At 45.8% G+C, this 20,762-nt stretch overlaps 4 protein-coding genes across 4 annotated transcripts in view; 2 read left to right on the forward strand and 2 right to left on the reverse strand.

Annotated features, from left to right (window-relative positions):
* The window catches only part of LOC310642441 (C-type lectin lectoxin-Lio2-like), a 310,859-nt gene extending 292,735 nt beyond the window's left edge, over positions 1-18,124 (reverse strand). Inside the window, exon 1 of the mRNA XM_083366163.1 lies at positions 18,087-18,124. The gene's annotated coding sequence lies outside the window, so the exon portion shown is untranslated. The remainder of the gene's footprint in view (positions 1-18,086) is intronic.
* Positions 4,846-6,473, forward strand: LOC310642713 (olfactory receptor 5V1-like; the record flags this gene model as incomplete). Its single annotated transcript, XM_083366600.1, has 1 exon — positions 4,846-6,473. Exon 1 carries the CDS (start codon positions 5,514-5,516, stop codon positions 6,471-6,473), a length of 960 nt encoding a protein of 319 aa, XP_083222726.1. The 5' UTR covers positions 4,846-5,513.
* On the reverse strand, positions 11,096-18,131 carry LOC310642447 (C-type lectin 1-like). Its single transcript, XM_083366170.1, has 6 exons — positions 18,051-18,131; positions 17,476-17,561; positions 15,468-15,562; positions 14,212-14,352; positions 13,208-13,322; positions 11,096-11,350 (listed from the first exon to the last, which is right to left on the reverse strand). Exons 2-6 carry the CDS (start codon positions 17,531-17,533, stop codon positions 11,283-11,285), a joined length of 477 nt encoding a protein of 158 aa, XP_083222296.1. The 5' UTR covers positions 17,534-17,561; positions 18,051-18,131; the 3' UTR covers positions 11,096-11,282.
* The window catches only part of SHANK3 (SH3 and multiple ankyrin repeat domains 3), a gene marked incomplete at both ends in the record, with an annotated part of 484,200 nt that continues 479,738 nt past the window's right edge, over positions 16,301-20,762 (forward strand). Inside the window, 2 exons of the mRNA XM_083365407.1 lie at positions 16,301-16,482; positions 17,794-17,888. Of these exons, the coding sequence (XP_083221533.1) occupies positions 16,301-16,482; positions 17,794-17,888 (277 nt within the window). The remainder of the gene's footprint in view (positions 16,483-17,793; positions 17,889-20,762) is intronic.

Below are 20,762 nucleotides of genomic sequence, written 5' to 3' on the forward strand. Positions count from 1 at the left end.
GATGAAGATGTTGAAGAGTACTGAGCCTAAAAGAGGCTTGGGGTAACCCACTGCATACTTCCCCCCACAAAGCTGCAGTTCCATTGTAGACTACGTGTTGAGGGTGGTTGGTCAGCCAGTTATGAATCCATCTGGTGGTGATGCTGTCAAACCCACATTTTTCTATCTTATCAAGTAGTCGGTTGTGATCTACTTTATCAAATACCTTACTGAAGTCCAAGTAAATTATATCCACAGCATTCCTCTGGTCCACTAGTTTTGTCACTTGGTCAAAGAATGCAATAAGATTTGTCTGGCATGATCTGTTTTTCACAAACCCATGTTGGCTTTTGGTTACAACTTTATCTCTAGGCGTTCACTGATTTGTTGCCTGATTATCTTTTCCAGAATCTTCCCAGGTATTGAGGTCAGGCTGATAGGTCTGTAGTTTCCTGGATCTATTTTTTCCCCTTTTTTGAAGATGGGAACTACATCAGCTCTCTTCCAGTCCTCTGGTAGTTCCCCAGTGCTCCAGTGGTTCCGAGATCATGTCTACTAGTTCCTTGAGAACCTTGGGGTGTAATCCATCTGGTCCTGGTGATTTGAACTCGTCTAGGCTGGACAGGTGCTCACTTACCATTTTCTTGCCTATCTTATTATTATTATTTTATTATTTAATTAAATTTTTATACCGCCCTTCTCCCAAGGGACTCAGGGCGGTGTACAGGGCATATAATAAAAATACAAAACTACAAAAGTTAAAATAGAATTAAATTAATGCCCACGATAAAACAATAAAATATAGCAATATTTAAAACCCAAATTAATTCCCCATCAGGCCAGGCCAGCTTGTTCAAATAGGTGGGTCTTTAACCCGCGCCGGAAGGAGCGGAGATCCGGTGCCATCCGGAGCTCCACCGGCAGCTGATTCCACAAAGCCGGGGCGCCCACAGAGAAGGCCCTCCCCCTGGGGGCCACCAGCCGACATTCTCTGACCGGAGGTACCCTGAGGAGGCCCTCTCTGTGGGAACGCACTGGGCGGAGGGGAGTTGACGCCGGCAGCAGGTGATCCCCGAGGTATTCCGGACCCATGCCATGTAAGGACTTAAAAACCATCACTAAGACCTTGAACCTCACCCGGAAGACAACTGGTAGCCAATGCAGCTCACGGAGCAAAGGTGTAACATGGGAGTACCGGGAAACTCCCAAGACAACTCTCGCGGCCGCATTCTGTACCAGTTGGAGCCTCCGAGTGGTCTTCAAGGGAAGCCCCATGTAGAGAGCATTACAGTAGTCAAGGCGAGAGGTCACGAGCGCATGAGTGACCGTACACAGGGCATCCCGGTCCAGATAGGGCCGCAACTGGCGCACCAGGCGAACCTGGGCGAAAGCCCCCCTAGTCACAGCTGCTACATGTTCTTCCAAGGTAAGTCGTGAGTCTAGGAGGACTCCCAAGTTGCGAGCCCTATCCACGGGGGGTAACAACTCACCCCCCATAGAAAGAGATGGAACATTTTGAATGTCCCGGGATGCCGGAATGTACAGCCACTCAGTCTTGTCAGGGTTGAGTTGAAGTCTGTTCCTCCCCATCCAGACCCGAACCGCCTCCAGGCAACGGGACATCACAGCGAGGGCATCACTGGGGTGGTTTGGGGTCGAAAAGAAAAGTTGGGTATCATCAGCATATTGATGATACCCAACTCCAAAACCACGAATGATCTCACCCAGCGGTTTCATATAGAACTTAACTTGCATTTCTGTTCTGTTTTTTATGGCATTGGTTTTGGTAGGTTGGACTGTTTTTTCCCTTTGTGTAAAGACAAATGCAAAAAATAAGTTAAGTAGTTCTGCTTTCTCCCTGTTCCTTGTCACCTTCTTGCTACTTTCTCCACTAATGGACCAATCATTTCTTTGACTTTTTTCTTATTTTTTACATGTTGAACGAAGGTATTTTTCATTATTTTCCATCCATCCATCCACTCACTGACCCACCAACACATGCATCCATGCATCTATCCACCCACCCACCCACCCACCCACCCACCCACCCACCAACTCATCCATCCATGTACCCAACCAACCAGCTGGCCCCTTTCTATCTAATAGGAAAACAAGTTTAGATGTGTGAAAAAGAGCCTTGGTGGAGCAGTGGGCTAATGCCTCCTTAAGTAACCCCAGCTGCCTGCAATTAGTGCAGGTTCGAGTCCCACCAGGCTCAAGGTTGACTCAGCCTTCCATCCTTCCGAGGTAGGTAAAATGAGGACCCAGATTGTTGGGGGCAATTAAGCTGACTTTGTAATAATGCCGCTTGGGGTGTGTGTGAAAGCCCTAATAAGCAGGCATATACATAGAATGAAGGCTACTGCTAAGCTTGTAAGCCGCCCTGAGTCTTCGGAGAAGGGCGGGATATAAATGGAATTTTTTAAAAAAAATGTTGAGAAAAAGGATTCACATGAACTGAAAAAGGGGTGTCCATTCCCTAGCCTGTTGCCCTACAGATTTGCTTGACCTCAAGTGCCCTAATTCCCAGCCTGCACATTTCTAGCAGAGGGGCGGCTTGTGAGGGTCTGTGATGAAATCCCTCAAGGTGTTTTGGAAAATGAAATGATGAGATGAAGAAATGAGATGATGAAATTCTTTGCATTTGTTATAAATGGATCGTGATGATGGAGAATTGGATTGCACCCCTTGTGCTGTGCTTGTTTGGGCACACAAACCCATCACGAGGTCCCTTAACTCTCATTTCATCATCCCAGAAAGTTGGACCAATTACCGTAGCTAACTCTCCCTCGTCAATGCAGGTTATTCCCACCAGCAGCCTCTTCTCCTGTGAGCTGGTCCAGGGAAATCAGCTCCGTTCTTGGGCACAGAGTCGAGTCCCAGAGTGGTAAAACCTTCATTTCCAGCTCCGGTTGCAAAGTGGCAGCTAAGCAGTGAAAGTCTTCTCTTCTCAGCCAGCAATTTGCTGGTCCAGTTCAGATCCATCTGAATGTTTTGGCCGCTCCCTTGCGAAATGTGGGGACCCTGAGCTCGGGAAAGGACTACGAGGAGTCAAAAAGATGCTTTTCCAAATTTGCTGAATCCAGGTGTGTAGTCAGCTTTACCTGCTGCCTTTGATTTCATGGGCTTCTGCCTAAGGCTTCCTCCCACAGCTGGCTCTGTGCAATAGGGTAGCGCAGGGGTCTCCAAACTAGGCAACTTTAAGACTGGTGAACCTTAAGACTCCCAGAATTCCTCAGCCAGCCAGAGATCAGACTTTTAGTTTCAGCCTGCGCTTTGGCTCCATAGCTTTGGATGTTTTCTTTTTTTTATTGAAAAGTTTTACAGTACATTTTTAAATACAAAACCCCTCCCCTCCCCCTCCCCTCTCCCCAAACCTCCCCAACTCTCCCCTCCCCTCCCCTCCCATCCCCCCTCCCCGACTTCCCAGAGCTAAATACAGGGTATAAAAATACAAACAAACATAATCTAAAATATGCAAACAACAATAAGATATTAAATTCTATCGCACTTTAACTCTTAATAAAATAAGTACAAGCTAATTATACATCATATAAATCCGCTACTTATTCAAATGCTAAGTGAAACTTTTTAGTTTCATATTTATTCTGAATATAATCTATCCATCTCTTCCACTCCACAGTATATCTCTGTTGCGATTGATCTTTCAAATACGCTGAAATCTTTGCCATCTCCGCGAAGTTACAAACTTTCTAAGTCCACTCTTCTATAGTCAGCAGTTCTTCCTTCTTCCAATATTGCGCTACTAAAATTCTCGCTGCTGTAATTAAATTCAACATCAATTTAATATCTACAATGGTAGTATCAGTAATAATGCCCAGTAAAAACAATTGCGGAGAAAACTTTATCCTTTTCTTGAATATCTTTTGCATATTCCACCAAATTTTAATCCAAAAAGCTTTAACCTTTTTACAGGTCCACCATATATGAAAATACGTTGCATCTTCACCGCCACACCTCCAACATTTGGGCTGGCAGTTCGGATACATACTTGCTAATTTTTTAGGATCTAAATGCCACCAATAAAACATTTTGTAGAAGTTCTCTCTTAAATTTTGGGCCTGTGTAAATTTTACATTTCTCACCCAAATCTTTTCCCAAGTATCCATTGTAATAACGTCTTGAAAATTCTGAGCCCACTTTATCATACAATCTTTAACAAGTTCCGTCTCTGAATCAATTTCTATCAATGCAAGATATATCCTTTTTATATGTGCTTGACCTTGATCTCTGATTTGCTTTACCAAGTTTTCATCAGTCATCAAAAAAACAGTTTTCTGGTCCTCTTTCCACCTAGCCTGTAATTGCCCATACTGAAACCAAGTTTGTACTATCTTTTCTTCTTTTAAAATGTTATATGACTTTATTGCCATACATTCCTTTCCAAACTTAAAATTTCCTTATATGTAGTCACATCATGTTTAAACCCAACATTTATATTTTCTATTGTGTGTTTCAGTATTGCCCATAGAGGTATCTTATAATTTAACTTGTGTCTATACTTTTTCCAAACTCGCAACAGAGCAAACCTTAAAATATGTATCTTGAACACATTATTCACCTTCTTATCATACAATAAATATGCATGCCATCCAAATAACAAATCATGACCCTCAAGATTTAATAATCTTGCTTGTGTTAAATTAAACCAGTCACTTATCGCTGACAAAGCAGCAGCTTCTTAATATAATTTGAAATTAGGCATTTTAAGACCACCTCTTTCACGCGTATCTTGCATTATCTTAAATTTAACTCATGGCTTTTTCCCTGCCCAGACAAATTTATTAACTCCTTTTTGCCATTCCTCCAAATTTAAGTCCTTTTTAAGTATAGGTATCATTTGAAATAAAAATAAAAATTTTGGCAAAACATTCATTTTCACTTCTGCGATTCTTCCCAATAAAGATAATTGTAGTTTTTTCCAACTATCTAATTCTATCTAATAAGCTAAAAGCATAGCTTTGGATGTTTTCATGCAGCGTCTTCTTCAGGTAGCCTGGAGTGACATAGCTCCAAGGCAGCCATCTTGACTTTCCTCCTTCTTGCCTTCCATCTCAGTTCTTCTGCTGGGTTGAGAACTGGATCATTTTTTCTATGTCTTTTCTCATTGTTGTTGTTTTTGGTTTTTTTCCTGGCTGGTCTTCTTGATTCTTTTCCTCTTCCAACTCCAACTCTTGCCTCAGAAATCTTTCCCTCACAATCGTTCTGAGGAAAGGCAATCAATAATTTTGTCTCCTTGGTTTTCCTTCTTGCTGCCTCCTTTGCCTTTTCTCCTCAGAGTAGTCTGTGGTTTTGTTTTAATTTTCACTTTGGTTCCTGGACTCCCGTTTACTTAGCTTCATCCTGAGGAGACCTGTGGAGTCAGATCTCCAGGCAGTTTCTTGACTTTCCCTCTTCTTATCTCCCATGTTTTGTCCTCAAATAATTTTTGTGTTATTCTTCCCTTCATTTTTCAGGCTCCGTTTTCACTCGCTGCTTTCTTCAGAAGAATTTTTCTCTCTTCCCAGGTGTCTATGTTCTTCCTCATGGATCCCCACAACCAAACACAGGAGACAGAATTTATCTTCCTGGCATTCTCCATATTCCAGAGACACCACGTCCATTTTTTCCTGGTGTTCCTGGCTGCCTATTTGGTCACTCTGCTGGGCAACTTCATGATCATAACCCTGGTTCTCCTGGATTCCCATCTTCACACCCCCATGTACTTCTTCCTCAGCCAGCTCTCCTGCTTGGATGTTTGCCTTTCTTCTGTGGTGGTGCCAAAGACACTGAAGAACCTTCTACGCCAAGAGCAGACTATCTCCTATAACGGATGCCTGGCACAGGTCTTCTTCCTGATTGTCTTTGCAGGATGTGAGCCGGCATTGCTGGTCATCATGGCCTATGACCGCTATGCTGCCATCTGCCGACCTTTGCACTATGCCCACCTGATGAGGGGCAAGTTGTGTGTCCAGCTGTCTGTGGCCATTTGGCTCTGTGGCTTCCTGGACTCAGCTATCTCCACTGCCCTGGCTTCCAGGTTACAGTTTTGTGGAAAACACCAGATTCTTCACATCTGGTGTGATGTTCCTCCACTACTGAAAATTGCCTGCAGTGACACCTGGGTGAACAAACTGGCCAATTACATCACCAGCGTCCTGGTTGGCCTCGGTCCCTTCCTCTTCATCATCCTGTCCTATGTCTCCATTTTGGAATCCATTCTCCGGATTCCCTCCAGCACCAGCAGACGCAAAGCCTTCTCCACTTGTGCCTCACACATTGCTGTTGTAACTCTTTATATTGGAAATGGGTTCCTGAACTACAACCATCCAAATTCTGGCTACTCCCTAGAAAGCGACACCCTGATTTCCATCATGTTTTGCATCGTCACCCCCATGCTGAACCCCTTAATCTACAGCCTCTGCAACAAGGAGGTGAAGGAAGCCAGGAGGAGGGTTTTCAGCCGCTGGAGAGCAGCCTTGTCTTCACGTTGAGGTGCTTTTCTCTTTGAACCTCACATTTGTTTGCTTCGCAGGAAAAATAAAAGTGGTGCAGAAGAACTTGGGAGAAAGACTTTCTACAGATGTCTGGGACCTGCAAACAAATGTAATTCCCTAATCCTAGAATCCTCCAATAAGCAGGGGCACATAGCTTTGGACTGTGTCGGTAAAACATCATGGCTTGTAAACATTTTGATAGTCACATTTGCATTATCCCAGAAGCAACCTCTATCAAACGTAGAATTCAGATTAGGAAAAATAAATGATTCTGTTGATCAAGGAAGATGTGACAATGTGTGGAGTGCAGGGAAGGCAAGAAGGCAAACGAGGATAGAAATGTATAAGAGATCTAATGAATGGTTAAGGTGTGATGGAGTTCAATACACACTCCTCTTACCTCATTCTTTTAATTATTATTGTATTGTTTCCTATTGGCTTTCTCTCTGTGTGTCTTTCTTTGGGTGGATTATTTTTTTTTAATTTCACAAATTTTGACAGATCATTTAAACAGGAATAGCCGGAAGGATACAGGAAGCCAAGCAGAAGATAAAGAGCTGCTATTAAATCATAAGTAAAAACATCATCGAAAAAAATGACAATGCACTCTCCACTTCTTTTTATTTTCCCAGTTGCACCCAGAACCTAAATATCTTTATTGTATTTTGCACATTAATTGTGGAGATGATTATTAGCATCTATTTGGTCTTTTCTTCTGTTGCTTTGATTGGTCCCTTAACTCTTTTCCTAAGAACTGATTTCTAATTGTTTGAATTTTCCATGTTGTGTTACATGTCCTATATAAGACCTTCCTGCGTGAATGTTTTTAGTCTTTATTGTACGTCTGAGCAAGTCTCCAGTTTTGGTCACCTGGTCTTCTATTATCAGCACAAATTCACCTGTGCCAAATTCATTCCTCTGGCCTCAACATTAAATTGTGATATCTTTATGTTTTATCTCCGATTATTCCTAATAACAATATTTGTGGCATTTGTTCAATGTGTGTGTTGACAATTTTATGAAGGTTTTGATCCCTTTTTTCCAATAACTTGATTTTTTTCCATGATTCTCAGATGTGATAAAACTCTCTTTGCTGCAGCCAGTGTGGCCTTTCCATGCTCTTGCATGCATGTGCCCCAAGTTTTCCTCTGGTCTCTTCCCTGTGCAAGGGATGGAGTCTTAAACATGTCTATGTCACTTTCAAGGACTCTACCCACCCAGTCTAACCCCAAGGAAAGCCAAGTGACTTTATCTCATAGATGCCAAGGATGTTCCTTATAATGACTCTGCAAGGGCTCCTGTCCTAGCTCCTCCAGAAGATGCACTAAGGGCAGAGAAGCATTTATGCTCCACCTCTCATGTCACTCAGACGAGAGCTGGAAGGCCTTGTAGGCCTTCTAGTCCAACGCCCTGTTCAAGGTTCCAGTCTTCAAGGACATCTGGCCTGGGAAAGGGATGTGAAATTGCATCAAGTGGTGCCAAACATCCAAGCTGTTCCCAGAACATCTAAATGGCATGTCAGAGTTGGATCAGTCCTGGGGGGAGAGCTAGGGAAAGAAGGAAAGATGTAACATTTTGCACAGGAACCTCAGATCTAGCCTTGCTTTTGCTGCAACAACTAATCCTTAGTAAAAGAAGCTGTCACTTTTACCAAATGGAGCCGAGGGTCTTTCTTTCCTGGGGCAGGTCTGACAGCCTTACTCTTTGTCCAGTTCTACTCTGAGTGTCCCTTGTTCCTCTAAATCTGCTTGGTGAACCATGGTTTATTCCTTGGATCTCTGAGCTGTCACAGTCTTACAGGGACACACCATAATAAATGAAAGCCACCATTCCTTCATAAACTGGAGGTGTTTATGAAAATTATTAAGGGACCTTCAGCTCATAATAAAGCAAACATGCTCCATCGTATACATATCTCAAAATATCTCAAAAGTCTACCTCACCACAGTCAGATGATTCTCAGCCCCTCACAGAGTACATACAAGAGAAAATTTGACACGTGGCCCGTCCAATTGAAACCCAATCTAAAGAACAGCCTAAAAATCCCAGACAAAATAAACGTGATGACTAGATAGGTTCCATAGGTCGCAATAATCTATCGAATCCCCATTTTACAGATGAGGGTCTCCACCTGTAGTATCTTCACGCCCTCCCGAGAATGAGGGAGGAGCCACTGAAATGGTCCCTGGCAACTCTGAGGGAATCACTACAAAACTTTCTCTTTTGCTGCCCAGGTTATCTCCAATGGAACAATACCCAATGCAAGAACTTGCGTCCTTTTTTCTGCCAGTGCAAATACTAGTGAAAATCACTCCAGCTTCAGAGTGAGAGAAGCTTCTGGTGCAGTCTGGAGAAGCAAGGAGCACACACACACCCCGCCCTGCCTCCCGGAATCTCTGCACTGCACCCTTCACTTAACGGATGCTTTCTGTGGCTTTGCTCTGACTTTGCTCATCCTGACGGGCCAGATTGTCAAATAAATTCTGCCTTAACGTAACTGGCCACCTTTATTTTGCACAGGCAGGCGACTGTTTAAAGCTCAGCACCCCTGTGTTGTCTTCGTGGCAAGGCTTGGCTTGAAGGGAATGGAACGGAATGGAACAGAACGGAACAGAACAGAACAGAACAGAATAGAATAGATATTGGAGAAAAAGAATAGAATAGAATAGAATAGAATAGAATAGAATAGAATAGAATAGAATGGAATAGAATGGAATGGAATGGAATGGAATGGAATGGAATGGAATGGAATGGAATGGAACGGAACGGAACGGAACGGAATGGAATGGAATAGAATAGAATAGAACAGAACAGAACAGAAATAGGAATAAGAATAGAATAGAATAGAATAGAATAGAATAGAATAGAATAGAATAGAATAGAATAGAATAGAATGGAATAGAATGGAATGGAATGGAATGGAATGGAATGGAATGGAATGGAATGGAATGGAATGGAATGGATGGAATAGAATAGAATAGAATAGAATAGAATAGAATAGAATAGAATAGAATAGAATAGAATAGAATAGAATAGAATAGAATAGAATAGAATAGAATAGAATAGATGGAAGGCACCTGAGAGGTCATCTAGTCCAACCTCCTGCTCAAGCAGGAGATCCTTACAAAACAACAAGGAAGGCTTGGAGTAACATTGCCCATGGGGTCACGATGGGTCAGACACGACTTTGCAATTAACAACCACAATCCTCTCTACAAGAATCTGAACTACTAACGGTTAAAGTGGGTTAGCGGTAGACAAGAGTCAATGGAATTCAAGGCAGGGTGGATTTAGATCTCTTGTGAGCATGCAGAGATTCAAGACTGATGGTGCGTTTGACGCCCCCCCCTTTGGGCTCCGGCTGGCCACTTCCTACTGTCCATTGACACCATGTGCCAAGGGTGGGGTAGAGTCAGGAGGGGTTCTAACTTCTGATGGTGAGATTGAGCCCTTTTGCGTGACTGCCAAGATTCGAAGTAGCCCTTGACATCCCTTGCAATGTAAAGCCATCAAAGTCTCTTCATGTTCTGTGCAGCGTCTTGAACTCACAAACACACACACACACACACACACACACACACACCCATGCCCCACTGTGCAGTTGTCATAGCAAATGTCTACAGAGAGTCTCAGTCATCCAGGTTCATCATTGTCCCAAAGATGCTTTTTCACGAGGCAGCAGGACTTTCTCATTATTATTTTTTGCAGACGTTTTGCTTTTCAACTGTCAGAGCTGAAGAAGCTACTCGGATGAGAAGTGAAACATCCCTCATTATCAGTCTTTGACCAACTGAAAATTTCTGATTGTTTGGGTAAAGGTCCCTCTGTGTGGGTGCCTGCTTCATCTCCGCATTCTTTTAGGTGACCTGGGGCCAGATTGGCGCATTTCCCTCGTTGGGCCGGCACTGCTTGGCTTCCCAGATCCCCCCACCCCATGTCCTCCCTCATTCTGTTGCAAAAGGTCAGGCTGGCAGGATGTGAAGCGATGCTAGCAGGATGGTGTCCATGACTTCAACAGCCCCCTGTGTTTTGATTCAGCATCAGCCTGTGGTTCCGGCAGCTGAGTCGGATGATTCTGAAGAGGAGGAGGAGGAGGGGTTTGGAGAGCCTTTGGTGTCAGAGGAAGGTTCTGATGCACCGCAGAACTCTCAGCCTGGCCCCTCCCATCTTGTTCCTCCTCATACTCAGCTGTGTGAGCATGAGGGATTGGAAGAAGACGATCCACAGCTGGCTCTGTTCAGGGATGCTAGGAGCAGGAGGCAATCTAGCAGAACAGAACAGAGGAAAGCAATGAGGCAACTCGGGAGAAGGCAATGAGAAGCCACGCCTTGGGACTGCTGATAAAAGGGGAAAGTGTGGGAGGTGCTGGTTGCTGAAGGCAACCGTTTGAAGAGCTTCTGCTAGAGTCCTGGTCTGTTATTCTTGTTTAACTCTTGTTTAACCTTTCGGTTTTAGTCTTCTTTGAACTTTTCATTTAACTTTTGTTTGAACTCTTTGTAAATAAATTTGGTTGGGTTTTTTCCAGCCTGTTGATTATAAAAAGGGGTTGTCCCTGACATTCAAACAGGGCCGGTCGTAGGCTGGAACAGAACACCCTGGCTCTGCGGAATAAAGGAGGCCAGTCACGGCTAGGCGGAATTTATTTGAGCTTCTGGCCTATCGGGATGAGCAAAACCACATCCAAGCCACAGAGAGCATCCATTAAGCGAAGGAATGCAGAGCATGGATTTTGGCTGAGCTTCATTGCTTCTCCAGACTTCACCAGGTGCTTCTCCCCTTCCGGAGTGGGAGAAAGAGCGATGGGCCTTAGAATCTGCACTGGCAGAGAAAAGCATTCTTGACTTTGCAGTCCTGATCATTCCACAGGCGATACCCTGGGTAGCGAAAGAGAAAGATTTTCAGGGATTTCCTGGGAGCATTTTAAGGGCTCCCCCCTCATTGGCAGAAGGATGTGAGGATGCCACAGGTGGAGACCCCCATCTGCTAAAACAGACTTGGAGTTCAGCATGGTCTTGTCTGGGATTTGCAGGCTGCTCTTTTTATTGGTTTTTAATGGGACAGACCACGTGTCCATTCTTCTCTTCTCTGCAAGCTCTCAGTGGCTGAGATTCATCTGACTACAATGAGGTAGACTTTTCATATATATTGAGCTATAGAGAGAGAGATTTAAGCTAGAAGGCACAAAAAACAGATGTCCAGTGACAATGACGGCTTTTCAAAAGTAGTTTAAGATGGAGCTAGTTTGTTTTATTATGAGCGGATGGTCCTGTAATCATTTTCATATACAACTCCAGTTTATAAGAATAGAATAGAATAGAATAGAATAGAATAGAATAGAATAGAATAGAATAGAATAGAATAGAATAGAATAGAATAGAATAGAATAGAATAATAAAATATAGAATAGAATAGAATAGAATAGAATAGAATAGAATAGAATAGAATAGAATAGAATAGAATAGAATAATAAAATACAGAATAGAATAGAATAGAATAGAATAGAATAGAATAGAATAGAATAGAATAGAATAGAATAGAATAGAATAGAATAGAATAGAATAATAAAATACAGAATAGAATAGAATAGAATAGAATAGAATAGAATAATAAAATATAGAATAGAATAGAATAGAATAGAATAGAATAGAATAGAATAGAATAGAATAGAATAGAATAGAATAATAAAATTCAGAATAGAATAGAATAGAATAGAATAGAATAGAATAGAATAGAATAGAATAGAATAGAATAGAATAGAATAGAATAGAATAGAATAGAATAGAATAGAATAGAATTTTTTATTGGCCAAGTGATGATAGATAGATAGATAGATAGATAGATAGATAGATAGATAGATAGATAGATAGATAGATAGATAGATAGATAGATATGGATATAGATATAGATATAGATATAGATATAGATATAGATATATAGATATAGGTATAGGTATAGGTATAGGTATAGGTATAGGTATAGGTATAGATATAGATATAGATATAGATATAGATATAGATATAGATATAGATATAGATATAGATATAGATATAGATATAGATATAGATATCAAGAAGTGGTAAATCATAGATACCAATAGGGGTCTAGGAGTACTTGTCCACCCTTAGTGCATCCTCAGGTAACAAACCAGCATCCCTCTTTCAGGTAACCAGGTCCCTCCTAGGAAAGAAGGGCCTGAGAGAAGAATATTCTTGACATCTGTGTGATAAATCCCTTGACTTCCCTTGGACTTGAACTCTGGCTGAATAGAATCTTTAAAGACCCAAGCCCAAGCTTTGGGGGAAGATTGGTTGTTTTCAAATCAGAAATCCAACTTGGTGCCAGGTTTTTGTTGGTCTTAATGTTAGAATAGAATAGAGCTGGAAGGGACCTTGGAGGTCTTCTAGTCCATCCCCCCCCCCGCTCAAGCAGGAGATCCTACACCATTTCAGACAAATGGTTGTCCAGCCTCTTCTTTAAAAACCTCCAGTGATGGGGCGCCCACGATTTCTGGAGGCAAGCTGTTACGCTGGTTAATTCTTCTCGTTAATATATTAATTTTGCTATGATTGTCATGCTGCTTTTGTTAGGGTGTTGGTTATAAGAGGAGGTGTCTATGTAACTGTTTTAAACAAACAAACAAACAATGGTCATCCGTTGCCAAGGGGTGATTGCTCCAAGATGAATCGTTGTTGGAATTGCCCCTCAACTGCCTCATCACCATCTTGGCTTACCTGTAAAGTACACAATCTCAGCGCAGAATTCTTTGTTCGGGTAGTGATTGGGCTGATTTTGCTTCCAGGGTAGGTATTTGGTGCTCGATCCATCTGTCCACTCCCAGGAGAAGCCCTAGAATGAAAAAGAAGCCAGGTTAGACAATTGAGGAGGGGGCTCGGGGTCTTCAGGGCCAGGTCAGAGAGGAAAGTTTTCAGGTTTCAAAGGGTAGATCAAACGGAACTTCCCTCTCTCCATCTTTGCCCCCATCTGGGTTGATCTGCAACAGCTAAGCAGGGTTAAACATGGTGGATGCTTGGATGGGGGATGATCAGCAGACCCAGAGGAAAAACCGCCCCAGAGCCCCCTTTGCCTCATGCTCAACGCGGTGGCAGCCCTGGAAGATAACGACTGACCTCAGAGAGACAAATAGGGTCAAAGTCAAGAGGTCCTTGGGCAGGAGACCACCAGCAAAAACCCAGGACTCTCCGTGACACTTGGAAAATGGAAAACATCCTGGACAACTGTATGTCTGTTTGTGTGTGTGTGGGGGGGGAGCTTGTGGTGCTGGATGGAACCCACTTCTGTGTTATTGCCAGAAAAATAATATTTCCATTTGTAAAGTCACCAGGAGCTGAGCTAAATTCCAGGGTAAGGTCCCTTCTCCGTATATGATCAAGACTTTTTCAGGAATTGAACGTGAAACTGGCCCGTCAGAGCCTCAAGAAGGTTTAGAGGGCCAAAAAAGAGGAAGGCAGACTGACGGAGGAGCCTAAGGTGGGGGTCAGTGCAGGATCGGACCCTTTGGGGCTTGGAACTCATCAGTCAGTTCTTCAACTGGGCCCGAAGGGTTGGTGAGGGGAAGGAGAGACAGCATTGGAACAAATGACATTTTTCGGAAGTTTTGTCCAAGACAAGAGTTTTTATCGGAGAAAACCCTATCTCCCATGGGAAGATCTTTCCAAATGCCCCTTAGAAATGGGGGGAAAGGGATTTATGAACACCAGCAAGAAAAAGGACTTACTTTCTTTTTACTCCACAGTCCGATCCAGACGTTGCCCCAACCTTTGAGATAGTCAGCAATGTACTCAGCAAACTCAGTTGAGTCTTCTTTGCTGTGAAGGGAGGCGAGGTGACAGCCTGGCTTGTATTTCCTGCAGAACATCTGGGAGACAGCAGTCACAAAGAAGGGCATTTGTCCAGTGGAGAAGAAACGTGTGTGTGTGTGTGTGTGTGTGTGTGTGTGTGTGTGTTTGTACTGCACAAGTGAGAAAAGAGCAAGGATCAGACTGCCTGGTCCTGCCCACTTGTCTTTGTTGAAGCTTGCAGATTTCCTCACTCGGGTCTGGAGCTCTTGATCACTTCCTGACTTTAAATTCACTTTTCACCAGTTACAGTCTGAGATCCCCCTCCCTTCAGTGGCAAGGCAGTCAGAAGGTGCCAGCCAAACATCTGGAAATCTCTTTTCTACAAGACGGTCACTCAGCCCTGAAGCTCAACCCTGAATAAAGATTAACACCGTTGGGTGGGACCTTGGAGGTCTTCTCTAGGTCTGCTCAACCAGGAGACCCTCTCCCTTTTCAGACAAGCTGACTGTCCAGCCTCTTCTTGAAAACCTCCAATGTTGGACTAACCACAACATCTGGAAGGAAGCCGTTCCACTGATTAATTGTCCCATCAGGAAATTTCTCTTTAATTATAGGTTGGTTCTCTCCCTGATTGGTTTCCATCCATTGCTTCTTGTCTGCCTTTGGGTGCTTTGGAGAATAGGTTCACACACACACACCCTCTTCTTTGTGGCAGCCCCTCCCAATACTGGAAGACTGCTCTCATGTCACACACACACTTCCTGCAACCGTTCCTCATATCTTTTAGCCTCCACGACCCAACAGATAATGGCCATGAAAGCCTACCAAGGGTAGGCAACCTTGGCTCTTTTATGACTGGTGGACTTCAACTCCCAGAATTCCTGAGCCAGCCATGCTGAGGGAAAAGGGAGAGGTTTCCAAGCTGAGCCATGCCAGCTCAGGAATTCTGGGAGTTGAAGTCCACGAGTCATAAAAGAGCCAAGGTTGCCTACCCCTGACCTAAACCATTACAGTATATAGTCCAGAGGATACTTGCATTTCAAAGTATCCTAAAATGATGATCCTTGCTACATTTTCAGACACCCAGCCTAGTGATTCAGCCCAACCATAGGGGACTTGGGGGGCGGGCGCTGTGCAAGGCTCTGCCTAGACTTCTCTCCATTGTCTGGGCCAATATAGAAGCACTTCTCACCTCTGCATCATCCCAGGTCTTTGGTTCGCTGAAGACCTTGTAGCAAAGCCCATACATGGGGAGCCAATTGAAGGGACAATTACTGCCTTTGGCTCCTGTGTGGGAAGAGAGGAAGTCCAATGAGAAGATGGCCAGGAGAAGAGGAGGAGGAGGAGGGGGAGGGGGAGGGGGAGGGGGAGGGGGAGGGGGAGGGGGAGGGGGAGAGGGAGAGGGAGGACTGTGGGGTCCCTGGTGCTCCCTGAGTTGGGTGTCTTGTTTCATAACCCAACCAGGGAACATCATCAGTGCTAAAAGAGTGAGTTTTTAGGGGGAGGAGGAGGAGGAGGAGGAGGAGGAGGAGGAGGAGGAGGAGGAGGAAGGAACAGCTGGGTCTGTAGAATATGCTTAACCTCCTGATTTACAAACATCTTTGGTGACAATAAACTGAAACTGACTTGGGTTATAGACACGGTGACTGCATTTGCAGTTTGTCCAAAGCTTGGTTAGGGTTAGTCTGGGTTAATTTCCTTGAAGCTGCAAGTCTGGTGTGAATCTTTCTGATTTCGTTGCTTTACCAGTCACTCAACTGTGTTAAGCTGGAAAACGGGTTCCCTCAAGAAGCAGGTTGTCAACTGGCGCAAAGTATAGGGATCCCGTGGGTCTGTCTTGAAGGATCTGCATTGACCTCCTGGATGATCCATAACTTCTCAAGCCCTGAATGGCTGAATGGCCCATTATTTGTGGGACTGCCCACCGCTGCCCACCGCCCAGGAGAGGCCCTTAGGAAGAAGCCCCCAATGGTTCCTCAGCTCTCAGGTCCCCGGAAAAAGGTCTAAGCCCGTGGTGGCGAACCTATGGCACACGTGCCACAGGCAGCATGGGGAGCCGTCCCTCTGGGCACGTGCACCATCGCCCTGGAGGGAAGCGGGGCCAGGCTGCTCCCCTCCATCTCTCCACATGCGCCTGCACTCTCGCTGCAAGAGCTGCTGGGTGGATCCGGGCTGGATGGTGGAGACAGCTGCCAGCACGAGTCCAGGTAAACCTCCGGAGCGATTTTTGCAGCACCCCAGCAGCCGGATCCAGGCTCCAGAGGCCTGGAAAATGCTTCTGCCACCCGGATCAGCTGTGGGGGGTGCACAAAATCGCTCTGCAGTCCTAGATCCAGGCAGCAGAAGCATTTTCCAGGCCTCCAGAGCACGGATCAGGCCGCTTGCATGCCCCAAAATCACCATGAAATGCGAGTAGGCCATGCCCATGCCAGCCACACCCACCCAGTAGTCCACCCCCACTCAGCGGGCCACGCCCACCCAGTGGGCCACGCCCATCCGGCACCCAATGATAAATAAGTGGGGTTTGGGTTGCAGTTTGGGCAGCCGGTCTCTAAAAGTTTTGCCATCACTAGTCTAAGCTCTTGTGCGGGTCCCATGGACAGGAACCCCAGCCCTACTCGACTTTTATTTCTTTCAATTTTATTTATTCATGTAATAAATTTATACGCTGCCCATCTCACTATGGAAGCAGATTTTTAATGATAAAAGGACAGATCCTTGGCCAAACCTTTAACTATTAATTAATTATTCTGCATTTCCCTCGTATTCACGTTGCTTTGCTTTGCATCCTTGAAAGCCACTCTTGATCATTGAGAGAGAGATCAGATGGGATCTAAATTGCAAATAAGGCAAACAGGACGCCTGTAAGTGAAGACTCAATTGTCCAGGCCAAAAGTACGTAAAAAGGTTAAATCATGGCAACTTGGACCAAAGTTTATTAAAGTCTCAGTTTAATCTTCATTTACATTTTGCAAAAAAAAGCCTGATCACGTTGACTGAAGACGTTACTTGGATCAGTAACAAAACGTCTCAGTTTAATAAAATTTGGTCCAGTTGCCATGATTTAGCCTTTTCACTTATAAGCCAAACAGGAATAAAAGCCATTTCAGCAAGACGATTCGGGGGTGTCAAATCAGGAAGGGGTTGGAGATGCGAGAGCTTTGGCCTCTCCGGACACGAGAGACCCTGCTCGAACTCACCACTCAGGGAGAGGAACAAGACCAGCCAGCCGAAGCTGACAGAGATGAATCGCCCCATGGTCTTCCTTCCTTCCCTGCAGAGAGAACTGGGGGGGGGAGAGAGGCAAGGGGGTGAAATGGGGTGAAGTCCAACCTGAGGCCAAGCTGGGAGTCCCACACTTTGCTTTGCACTTTTTCCCTTGCCCAGCTGGACCCCATTTTTCCCTCCTTCTTCAGGCAGCAGCCTTGGGGGGGGGTCACAGGGGATGCTGAATTGCTACATATATGACAGAAGGGCCCCCCAAAAGGCTCTCCTGTGCCCCTCTTTCTCTTCCGCAGAGATCCCCCTGGTAGATCCTTTTGTCCTTGCCTCCCGCAGATCCCCTGCTGGAACCTGGACATCACCTGCAGCGCCCTGAAAGAGGTCCCTTCAGGTGGGGAGAGAGAGAGAGAGAGAGGGAGGGAGGGAGGGAGGGAGGGAGGGAGGGACAGAGAGAGAGAGACAGAGAGAGAGAGAGAAGGGAATAGAGAGAGAGAAAGAAAGAGAAGAGAAGAGAGAGAGAGATGCAGGAGCGATGTAATGCAGAGCTCCTCACCTGTCAGGTGCCCACAGGTGGGAGAGCCGCACTCACCTGTCCCTCGGCCTCCACAGGAAGCAAATCAGCTCAGAGGCAACTCCAGGCTTCCCTCCTGGGAGGGGAACGGAGGCATTTATAGGCAAGGCAAGGGGGGGGGGGTTCTGTGGGGGGGGGGACGGTGGGGGAAAAGGCTCTGCGTGAGAAGGGATTTTTGTGCCTAGCAATCAGGAAGTAGCTTGTTTGCACAAAAGAAGTTGACAGATTTACTCTCTGCCAAGACTGATGTCGTGGAGGGAATCTTGCAGTTTGAACTGTTCCCTGAGGTCATTGATCTGATTTGATTTGATTTGACTAAATTTATATAAAGTAATTTTTTTTAAAAAAAAAATAATTAAACAATAGATGCAATAAATACAAGACGATTTAACCCAGTAAAAAGCCTAATTAAAAACCGTAGTCAGTCCAGGCCCGCTTGTTGGAACAACCAGGTCTTCAGGTCCTGCCCAGCCCCTGCTCAGTGCAGCAATGCAAAGGAAAGCACCCTGGGTACGTGGCTGATTAGCCCCCACCCCTCTAGGGCACCCAGACAAGGGGATCCCCCCCCCTCACATCCTCTGGGTCTTGGGGCTGCTGTTGACAGGCTGACTTCCCCTGTTTCTGAGCGAGATTTTTCTAACTTTCCTACAGAACCTGCAGAATGAACAGCTCCCAGCGTCCTCCTAACGGAGGGCATGGCTGCGTCCCCATGATACGCCCAGACCTCAACCCAGGTTCAGAAAAGGAATGGCTGCCTCGTTCACACAATCTGCTGAATGGGTGGCTGGGTTCTGAAGAAACGCAGTCTCACAGCAAACTCCCTATTCACTAGCGCAGAAAGAGACAAATGACAGCAGAAAAAGACTTAGTGTCCATCGTACTTTAAGCTTTTACTTTACTTTTTTTTTCCCCGGGTGATGGCCTGTCTTTATCTGATCCACGCTGAAACTCAGTTATTGAGGACCGACACATCTCCTCTGCTGGCTGATGGTTCCAAATGTGGGCTGCTCTTTCTGCGAAGTTCAACTTTCTCACGTGACTTTGCAACATCCCTCCTGTGAGTTTGTCTTTCTGCCTCCACGTTCTTTTGTTTTCTTAACCCAGTGGCTTTCCCACACCACCCCTTTACTCGGGGGCAGAATGAGCCCCACTCCTTTCTGGATTTGGTCCAAGCTGAAACCCCCCCCCCCACATCCTGGCTTCCTCTGCATGACACACTAAGCCACGGAAGAACCAGCATAGCTTGCTCCTGCAAAGAAGGCCCGAGGCTCTGCTGATGGCCCCCAGCTTCCAAGTCCCGGGGTGATAGAGAAGGAGCAGCCCATCTGCGAATCAGGCCGTTGCTTCTGAGAGAGGGGAGCCTTTGCCACCCACATCCTGCCCCCTCCTTCCCCATCTCCGCTTTGCAACTGTGCAAAATCAGCCGTTCACCACCAGTTGCCCTGCACTACAGCTCCCATGTTCCTTGGCCCTCCTTTCGCTTGGCTAAATGTCTGTGGTATATAGACATTTACATACCATGGAAGAATATAAGTCCTTTCATTCCCCACCATCCTGCCAGAGCTGAAGCAAAACTTCGTCAAAGAAAAACAAGAAAGTCCCGTTGCCTCCTGGAAAAGAGATTTGAGTTTTGTTTTGGCAATTTGGGGGGGGAGGTGGCTGCTCTAGGGAAACCCAGCCACGGGGTTGACCCTCTGGGTGTTTGGGGGGGGGAGGGAGCAAGCTGGGCCTCTGGGAACCAGGCTCAGCAGTCCACAGGTGCTTCCTCAGCCTTGGCCTCTTTAGGCGGCCTGGACTTCACCTCCCAGAATCCCCCAGTCTCGGCCTTGTCCCAGTCCAGGCAGCAGCCCTGAACTGAAGGGACCCCCGGCTTCTGCCCGGGGCCAGGAGGTGGGGGGGAGGGAGCCTTGAAAGGGGTTTGGCAAGACTCACAAAGGAGCAATTCTTGCCTCGGCACCAGGAAGAGCTGCTGTTGTTCCCAAAACAAGGATGAGCAAACTTGGATTCCTTACAAGCCAGATTTCGGGTTTGGCCTCATCCAAAGATAACAGGGGTTGTCGCTTCTCCGTGACCTCCTGCCCCCCCACCTGGACCTCCAGGTCTTGGGGTGCCCCCCTGACCCCCCTTTCCTCTGAGGGGGAGCAAGATGGCCGAATGACTTGGCTGAGGGCTGAGCATCACCTGCGCTCTTCCTGCTGATCCTCAGCTGAGCCGGGACGAGGCCAAACCCAAATCCGGCTTGTAAGGAATCCAACTTTGCTCATCCTTGTTTTGGGAACAACAGCAGCTCTTCCTGGTGCCGAGGCAAGAATTGCTCCTTTGTGAGTCTTGCCAAACCCCTTTCAAGGCTCCCCCGTCCTCCCCCCAAGAAGCCAATTGAAAGGGCTTAGTGGCCAAGGAACATGCCAGCTGGCTCTCGGCTTCCTTTCGGGGGAGGAGAAAGCAGGTTTTTGCAGACGCCAACGGAGGGATCAGAGACCTGTCAAAACCATTTCAGGCTGGAGAAGTGAGAGGCATTGGGGGGGATCAGGGAAGGGTCTAGTCCAGTTAGGCAGCCTCCCCCTTCCTGGACAGCCCTTTGTCCGGAATGAGGTAGGGGGGTGGACTAGAAGACCTCCAAGGGCCCTTCCCTCTCTGTGAGGCTGTTATCCCGCAGAGGTGAGGCCCGAGTGTGCCTGGAGGTCTCGGATGCTC

This window comes from Vipera ursinii, assembly GCF_947247035.1.
Source record: "Vipera ursinii genome assembly, chromosome: 6".
Classification (NCBI taxonomy): domain Eukaryota; kingdom Metazoa; phylum Chordata; class Lepidosauria; order Squamata; family Viperidae; genus Vipera; species Vipera ursinii.